Source organism: Portunus trituberculatus, chromosome 49, assembly GCF_017591435.1.
Source record: "Portunus trituberculatus isolate SZX2019 chromosome 49, ASM1759143v1, whole genome shotgun sequence".
NCBI lineage: Eukaryota > Metazoa > Arthropoda > Malacostraca > Decapoda > Portunidae > Portunus > Portunus trituberculatus.
The window spans coordinates 17,758,209-17,768,208 of NC_059303.1; the positions used below are offsets into that span (position 1 = coordinate 17,758,209).

Genomic DNA, 10,000 nt, shown 5'->3' on the forward strand with positions numbered 1-10,000 from the left:
GAGAGAGAGAGAGAATTAGATGGTAGAGATAGTGAGAGAAAGAAATTGAATATATGACGAAATGTGAGTAATGATCAGAGAGAGAGAGAGAGAGAGAGAGAGAATAAACTGTCTCTCTCTCTCTCACACACACACACACACACACACACACACACACACACACACACACCGGAAAGGCCCGGGTTCGAGTCCCCGGTGCGGCGAGGCAAATGGGCAAGCCTCTTAATGTGTGGAGTGTGTTCATCTAGCAGTAAATAGGTACGGGATGTAACTCGAGGGGTTGTGTCCTCGCTTTCCCGGTGTGTGGAGTGTGTTGTGGTCTCAGTCCTACCCGAAGATCGGTCTATGAGCTCTGAGCTCGCTCCGTAATGGGGAAGGCTGGCTGGGTGATCAGTAGACGACCGTGGTGAATTACCCACACACACACACACACACACACACACACACACACACACACACACACACACACACACACACACACACACACACACACACACACACACACACACACACACACACACACACACACACACAACCCTCACCAGATAAATAAATCATACACAAAAAACAAATTACAAAAGTGATCAAAACAATAAAAAGACTTGGACAGGTAATTGGCCAACATTTACCTGCAATTGAGTAGTAGTAGCTAATTACCTGCGGCCCACCTGAGCGCACACCTGAAGGACCCACGTGGCCCACACCTGCCCTGCTCCAACAACTTTTCTCCCTATCATAAATTTTACCTTAGCAATTACATTCAGCGGCGGCTCCTGGTAATTGGTGGCCTGCCTCCTGGTGAAGCTGCGATGCTGTCAAGGTCTTGTGTTTGTTGATCTGCAGTGATGTGTTGTTATAGTGGTGAGGGTGATGGTGGTAGTGGTGGTGGTGGCTGTCGTGGTAGTTGTGGTGGTGATGACGTTATAACTGTTGCTGTTTATGCTATTATTAATGCTGCAACTACTACTACTGCTACTGCTACTACTAAATAATAGTTATCATCATTATTATTATTATTATTATCATTATCATTATTATTATTATTATTATTACTGTAGTATTGCTAATACTACTGCTACTACTGCTACTACTACTGCTACTACTGCTATTACTACTACTACTACTACTACTGTTACTACTATTACTACTACTACTACATCATGAACGATACAAATTACATAATACCACTCCCACTATTACTACTACTACTACTACCACTAATACTACTACTACTACCATTACTATTACTATTACTACTTCTACTACTACTACTACTACTACTACTGCTGCTGCTGCTGCTGCTGCTACTACTACTACTACTACTACTACTACTACTACTACTCTCTCTCTCTCTCTCTCTCTCTCTCTCTCTCTCTCTCTCTCTCTCTCTCTCTCTCTCTCTCTCTCTCTCTCTCTCCCTTACAGTTTCATCATACTTCCAGCACCAGGGTTCAGCAACACTCTACATTGTACATCACCCTCGCACTGTCACCTCCTCCCGCCTCTCTTCCCGTCACGCTCCCCGTCACTCGTCGCATCTCAGTGTGTGACGGGATGCTCTGCTATGCCGCGCTATTCCAGGAAAGTGAGGGATCAAAATTTCATAATCTTGACCTGATGGCTTGTCTGTCATTGGTGGAGAGAGAGAGAGAGAGAGAGGGGACGAGGGATGACGGGGTAAAAATAGAATGAGATGTTACAAGGACAAACATCTTCAATATTTCTTTTCTTTTCTATTATTATGTTTTCTTTTGCTTATCTTCATTGCCCTTAGCTAGACCGTCTCCTTTCCCTTAAGAAATAAATAAAAATGGGAAAGAGAAAAAGAGAGACACAGAATGACAGAAACAGAGACACAGACAAGAGCAAGCAAACAACGGAGCTAAGAGGATATAAGTCGATAAGTCGTGCCACTGCTGTTTTAGTGCGCCAGTAAATAGAGTTTAAAAGAAGATATAGAATCGTTTACCCGCGCCCTTTACGTCTAACAAGTTTCACCGCAAGAGAATGATAGACGTGAAGGATGATTACTGACAGAGGGTGGGTGAGGGGGAAGGAAGGGAGGGAGGGAGGGAGGAGGAGGGACAGAGGCTAGGAAGATGAGGGGAGTATGAGGAAGGCAGAGAGGAAGAGGAGGGTGTAGTAAGATGAAGGGAATGCTGGAAAAGGGGAAGCTGTCTACGAAATGACGGGAGGAGGTGGGCGTGGGTGAAGAGGAGATGAGGGTGAGGAAGACAGGGAGAGGGACGTAGGCTAGGAAGATGAGGGGTATGAGGGAGGCAGGGTGGAAGAGGGGAATGTAGTAAGGTGGAATGCTGGAAAGGGGAAGGCTGGGTAAAGAATAAAGGGAAGAGATCGGAGAGGGGTGGTGGTGATGGTGGTGGAGAGAAGATGAAAGGTGGAGGAGAAATGAAAGGATGTCTATAGCGGAGAGAAGGAGAAACGAGAAAGAAGAGACAGTGGGAAAGTGGAGGAGGGAGAAACGAATAAAGAGAGATGGAGGAAAGGTGAAGGAGAAACACAACACCAAGCAAAGCAACACAAGAACACATAACAATTAAGAACACAACATACACTTTAAAGAACACTTACCTAAAAGAAAAATACACACACACACACACACACACACACACACACACACACACACACACACACACACACACACACACAGTCCCCCGGCAGCCATTCCTCCGCCAGACACTCCCTCCCTCATCTTGGCAACACAGGATCTTAAATTTACATACATCTCGCCATTTTAACGACACCATGAAGGCTGGCCAACAATTTTCCTAAGTGAAGAAGAAGCGGAAAGACGGAGAGGGTGGTGGTGGTGGTGGTGGTGGTGGTGGTGGTTGTATGGATGGAAGGGAAAGAGAAGGTGGGTGGGAGGAAAGAGAATGGAGGTTGTAGTAAAGCTTAGGAGGACTTACAGACAGACAGACAGATAGACAGACATAGAAGATAGATACTTAATTCTCGTTCACTAATAATCTCAGCACCATGACGCGTTTTCCTATTCATTCTGGTTACTATTTTGGTTATTTCATACGGCTTCAGAAGCATTTGTTGCGATTAGAATAGTAAAGACTGTGGCCATTAACCTTTTGACCTCCATAGACCCTTCCGAATGCAAAGAAAATCGTCTAACCACACCCAAAAATCAAGGTAAAAATGCGTCTCAGTATTGAAGGAGGGTTTAATAAAAGTCTCTTAATAATTCTAGTATACTTACAATGAATATTAAAGTCTTCCCGTGTCCCTAGAGTGAATACACTGCAAAGGTTAACACGCAGCACAACAGAACACAACACAACACAGCAAACTTTTTTTTTTCAAGCCAAGATAGTTAGATTTCCTTCGCGTGAATCTGTAACTTCCCTCTGTGGTTGGTTAAGTTTGGTGATCAAATATATCTTAGTAGAAGGATGTTAGTGTGTGTGTGTGTGTGTGTGTGTGTGTGTGTGTGTGTTGCTTTTAATTGTTATGTAGATGAATGTGATGATGTTAGTGGTGATCTTAACTTGTTTCATTGTTTCGTTCGTTATTAGGGGAAGGGAGTGAAGGAGGGAGTAAAGAGGGGAAGCAGTGGTGGTGGTGGTGTTGGTGATGGTGGTAGTGATGGTGATGATTGTAATAATTTGAAACACCATCACTTTTCTTATTTGTATTGTTCATTTCGGTGGTGGTGGTGGAGATGATGGCAGTGATGGCGGCGGTGGTTATGGTGGTGGTGGTGGCGGTGGTGGTGGTGGTGGTTGCGTCATGGCAAGCTACAAAACAACCCATTAGCAAAACATTCACGTAAATCACAGGAACGTGTCTGTCTTGCTCTGATCATTCTGTTACTTTTTTTTTGTACCTTACCCAATGATGATGATGATGATGATGGTGATGATGATGGTGATGGTGATGACAATGATGACGAGACAGCAAGGTAAAGGTGGTGATGGTGATGACCGTGATGATGATAGTGAAGGTAGTAAAAGTAGTGATGGTGATGATATTTTGGTTCATGTCCCTTTGAAAATTGATTCCTCTTTCTATCTTCACTTCCTCCTCCTCCTCCTCCTCCTCCTCCTCCTCCTTCTCCTCCTCCTCCTCCTCCTCCTCCTACTCGTCCTCCTCCTGTGGAAAAAGGAAGACCTGGCAACCGTGCAAGAGAGGACGACGCCCAGGGTTCAAGGGTCAAAGGTCAGAAAGAGAGAGAGAGAGAGACAGACAGACACACACACACACACACACACACACACACACACACACACACACACACACACACACACACACACACACACACACAGAGAGAGAGAGAGAGAGAATGTTTTAAATCAGCATATACTTGTACATTCCGTCTTAATGACCATCTCGTGTCTCAAAGTGCAGATCCGTTCAGTGATTTGGCCTCGGCGGGAATCATGAGCACTTGTCTCTACCTTTTTAGTTGTGTTCTTCCATTTCTCTTATTTTGTCTTTTTATATGTAAGAGGTGAAAAACTTAACAAGGGCAACAAAAACGACCAAACAAAAGGCAAGGCTCTCTCTCTCTCTCTCTCTCTCTCTCTCTCTCTCTCTCTCTCTCTCTCTCATCCGTAGTTTTTTTTTTCTTATGCAAGAGGGGAAGCTGGCCAAGGGCAACAAAAAGCGAAAAAAAAAGGCCCACTTGGTTGCCAGTTCCCTTAAAGATAATAAGAGTTATCCAAAAGTCAGGGACAAATGTTAGTGGCGAGTTTTTTTTTTTTTTTTTTTTTTTATATGTAAAAATGAAGTTAATATATTTCAGCATTCGTCTTATATTTGCAATTCACCACGTGCTATATCATAAAGTCAAGAAAGCTGTTATTACATTACATTTATATCCTTTTTCCTTTCAGTTCTGTAAAGTCGCGTAAAAAACCTGTATTGTAAAAAAAAAAAAAAAGCTCGTTTATATTCTCATAGGTATCTTTATGTTACATCTATAGCCTTCCAACTCCATATCACACTTAAAAACACACATCCGTATCTCTTTCCATGGTATCTTAACTGGATATACACGTTAACCCATAGAAAGATACAAAGCAGGGTATTTTTCCTACTCGTATTCACAAACCATGGGCGTCTCCCCCTCCCAAACACTTCAAAGCTTCATGTATCTCCTTTTATACTATTTCAGTTATATATACATGTGAACACATAGATACAAAACAGAGTATTTTCCTAACTGCATTCATAAACCGCTCCCAAACACATAAAAAACGCATATATATCCTTTCTATACTATTTTAAATATATGTACACGTTAACACTTAGAAATATACAAACAGCATTTTTCCGAACTGCATTTTTTTTTTTTTTTCAATGTTATTTTTACGTCCGGTTTCTCTATTACAAAAAATTCCTAACTGCATTCGTAAACTGTATTCATCTCCCGCTCCCAAAACATTTATAAAAACTCCATGTACCTCCTTTTTATGCTTTTTCAATTATATATATATATATATATATATATATATATATATATATATATATATATATATATATATATATACACACACACGTTAGCAGATAAAAAGATACAAAACAGATATGTTTTTCCTAACCGCATTCATAAACCATAATTATCTACCACTTCCAAACATTTAAAAATCACACATATCTCTTTTTTCATGCTATCTTAACTGTATATACACGTAGACACATACAAATATACAAACAAAGGTATTTTTCCTAACCGCGTTCATAAGCCCTGCTGGTCTACCGCTCCCGAACACTTAAAAACCACATTTACTTCCTTCCTGTGTTATTTCAATTGTATATACATGTTAACACATGAAAATATACAAAACAAGGGTATTTTTCCTAACCGCATTCATAAACCATACTTGTCTATCTCTCCTGAATACTTTAAAACACACAGGTATCTCTTTTTCATGCTATTTTTACTGCATATATAAGTAAACACATAAAAATTGCAAAACAAGAGTATTTTTCCTAACCGCATTCATAAACCATACTTGTCTATCGTTCCTGAACACTTAAAAACACACAGGTATCTCTTTTTCATAGGTATCTTAACTATATATACACGTAAACTCTCAAACAGATACAAAACAGGGTATTTTTCTTAACCACATTCACAATCCATACTCTTCCCTTTCTCCAAGCTTAACCCTCGCCTTTTTTGATCCCAGGAACCCACGGGAACTCTTGGTAACGCTTGCCTCATATGTAGAAGGGTGACGCTGATTCCTTTCTCCATCTAATGCTGCACCAACACTCCCTTCCTCAGCTGTTCTCGGTGTCTCTGTCAGTGGCCAAATATTTCCTGTTGTGACACTTGAGGAAGTTGACGGAGAGTTGATGTTTGTGGAGAAAAGCAGCGACTCCCATCACCTTTGCCCCTTCTTAGTCATGGTTCACACACACACACACACACACACACACACACACACACACACACACACACACACACACACACACACACACACACACACACACACACACACACACACATGCATACCATCATCTTTGCTGCTTTTAGACTTTAGAAATATTGCGTCGTTTATTCAAAAGCTAGTGGTGAAAAGATGTCAAAAGCTTGTTTAGAGAGATCACTTGAATTACTGCTGTTCTCTTGAAAGAAAATGGAGGAGAGATGACACTCGGAAAAAAAAAACATATATAGAGAAAATAACTTCTTTTTCTTTTCTTATTTTCTATTCTTGTTATTTTATTTTCGCTTTTTTTTTTTTTTTTTTTTTTTTTTTTTTTTTTTTTTTTTTTTTTTTTGCTACAAGTTCTATTACAACCACCACCACCACCACCACCACCACCCCTTCCCTCCCTCGCCTGCAAGTCCATCACCTCACACACACACGCTTCTCCCCGCTGCGTCTATCCACCTCTTAGTAATCTCAGCCTTTTCTTATGTTCGTGCTGTGTTGCTTTCGAAGACTGGTTCCCCCTACCTCTCCTGTGACTCTTCCTCCTCCTCCTCCTCCTCCTCCTCCTCCTCCTCCTCCTCCTCCTCCTCCTCCTCCTCCTCCTCCTCCTCCTCCTCCTCCTCCTCCTCCTCCTCCTCCTCCTCCTCCTCCTCCTCAGTGTCCTATTATACTCTTCATTTTTCTATACTCTACCTCCTCCTCTTCTACCTACTCTTTATACTCCTTTCCCTCCTATTCTTACTCCTCCACGTACTCCTTCTCCTGCTACTACTTCTACTACTACTACTACTACTACTACTACTGCTGCTGCTGCTGCTGCTGCTGCTGCTGCTGCTGCTGCTGCTGCTGCTGCTGCTGCTGCTGCTGCTGCTACTACTACTACTACTACTACTACTACTACTACTACTACTACTACTACTACTTAGTATCATCACCACCACCACCACCACCACTACTACTACTACTACTACTACTACTACTACTACTACTACTACTACTACTACTACTACTACTACTCAATGTCTTCTTCCTCCTCTTCCTCTTCCACCTTTTCTTCCGTGTTCTATACCCTTCCTTCCTCCTCCACCTCCACCTCCTCCTCCTCCTCCTCACCCAGCATGACCTCACCAGACGCTAGGTGAATACTAACATTCCCCTTTGACCTTGGCCGCGCCCCTCGCCCTTCGCCGCTCGCCCCGCTACCCTCACCCCTTCTCCCGGAGTACCCAAGGGCGAGCATCCCACTCTCTTCCCCCGTCGCCGTCTGTTCGTCGCCTCTTTGTCCGCCTTCGCTTTTGCAAATGGGAGAAAAAATGTAAAGTCTTTGTGGTTTTTTCACGCATAAAAAAGGTCCTGATGCGAGTTATAGCGAAGATACTGATCTTTAAGGCGGCGGTGGTGGTGATGGTGGCGGTGGTGGTGGTAGTGGTGGTGGTGGTGGAGGTGAAGGTTTGTGATAGGGAGTGAAGGGCCAGTGACGCTAAGAGTGATAAGGAGTGGAGTGGTTTGTGCCTTGTATGGGTGTGTTGTGGTGGTGGTGGTGGTGGTAGTGGTGAGGGTGGTGGTGGTTGACGAATTTACGGTACTTAGTGAGTTTGTTTATCTGTGGGTTTTTTTTTTTTATTATTATTATGAGGCAAACAGACAGACAGACTGTAAACTGACAGACAGATGAAGAGACATACAAACAGGCAGACATAAAAACAGACACACACACACACACACACACACACACACACACACACACACACACACACACACACACACACACACACACATCCTCCATTCCCTTCCCCCTCACACACACTCACAAAGGATCACAAACACACACACACACACACACACACGGGCAGGCAGGGAAGTGGTATTTCCGGCCAGTCGTGAATAATAAAGCACGGTATTCGCGTCGCCGTGATGGCCGAGGCACCACAAATAGATTAGGCGTGAATAATTTTGCGGTGTTCGGGTCACCGTAACCCTCTTGACGTGGCCTTTCACCAATACCTCCACTGATCTTTCTTGCCGCAGGGAACACGCTGGCTGGCTGACTGGCTGGCTGGGTGGTTGGCTGGGTGGGTGGATGGGTGGGTGGTTGACAAGGGGAGGGAATAGAGGGAGGATGTCGAAGTAAGGGTGACAGCTTGTGTGTGTGTGTGTGTGTGTGTGTTACTTACTGCTCTCATCTTCCTCCGCTGTACTATATTGACTAATGTTCCTCTACCTCTCTTTATCTTCCTTCTCCTCCTCCTCCTCCTTCTCCTCTTCCTTTTCTTCCTTTTCTTCCTCCTACTCTACTGACTAATATTCTTCCACACCTACCTTCCTTCATCTTTTTCTCTATGTCGTCCATTTGTTTATATCTTTTTCCATGACTTTCTGCTTTCCTCCTCCTCCTCCTCCTCCTCCTCCTCCTCTTCCTCCTCGAACACAAGATAACAGACAAAACATTCTTACCAAGGAAAGCCCAACACTCCTTCCTTCGTCCATAGTTCACACCTCCACGTACACACACTCGTAAGAACCATCGTCTCTGCTACCTCTTGTTCTTTCCTTGTGTTCCTTTACATTTCTACAGCAGTTATATATCTCTCTCCATAAAAAAGTTATCTTATTCATTATTTTCCTTTGGTTTATTTTGGTTTATTTTTTTCGTTGTTTTGTGTGAGCTGTATTATTTTCCTGGCGTGTGTCATTCATTCAAGCTTGTATTAGTGTCACGCGGCGTCACAGCACACTCTGGCTGGCGTGTCTCCTCCGCTGTCGTGCTTCAAATATTCATCTTTTATTGTAACGCTCCTTTCTATAATCGTTCCTGTCCTCTTCCTCAGTGACGGAATCTTCCTTCACTTCTTCTTTTTGTCTCTTTTCTAATTGAGTGATTGGCTTGATAGAGGCTAAAAGGTTACGGGATTAATGAATGTATACGTCAAGATTTAGATAAGAAAAGAACTCTTGAATGTTTGTCTCAAAAGAGTAAAGAGAAAAACAAGGAGAGGAGTTGGGTCTTTTATGTTTGGAGGTCGCCAATAATTTCTAACCAAATTTTCATCGTTAGTGCAGTTTTTGGTGCTGAATACGAATATGACATTCATTTTCTCGAGAAATGAAAGACAGTTGCAAAATAGAGCAAATTTAATGTGAGGAGAATACAATATTCATTGCCTATGGAACTGTGATATGTCCAATAATATTTGTTTAAACAAATCCTCATTTCTATTTCGCTTCCTCCACATATATTCACACAGATATGAGTCTAGCATTTGACGGTGAGTACCTCAGAGTTTTTTATTTCTATGTTTTAAGGCGTGCCATGTACTCTCTATTTCTTGGGTGTGTGCTCCACTGATTGGGCATACAAGAAGACTTCCTTCGTTTCCCTACAAACACCACCGAATACCCATTGTTGTGGCAGCATTCTTCCTTTTTCATACTTTCGTTTGCTGAAGCAAGTCTCGTCAATTTCAACTGTCATTCCCGGTCCCCCGATAGGCGTAGTGGCAGCGAGTAGAGATGAGGCACATTATCTGAAAAGGTTAGGTTAGGTTAGGTTAGGGTTGGGTTAGGTTAGGTTAGGTTAGGTT

The 10,000-nt window shown here is 42.7% G+C and overlaps 1 protein-coding gene and 1 long non-coding RNA gene across 2 annotated transcripts in view; one reads left to right on the forward strand and one right to left on the reverse strand.

The window, feature by feature from the left end:
* The window catches only part of LOC123499262, a 60,798-nt gene that overhangs the window by 25,744 nt on the left and 25,054 nt on the right, over positions 1–10,000 (forward strand). The window lies entirely within an intron of this gene.
* The window catches only part of LOC123499261 (mitochondrial mRNA pseudouridine synthase Trub2-like), a 33,425-nt gene continuing 33,069 nt past the window's right edge, over positions 9,645–10,000 (reverse strand). Inside the window, exon 9 of the mRNA XM_045247058.1 lies at positions 9,645–9,943. Coding sequence (XP_045102993.1) covers positions 9,881–9,943 — 63 coding nt within the window. The 3' untranslated portion in view covers positions 9,645–9,880. The remainder of the gene's footprint in view (positions 9,944–10,000) is intronic.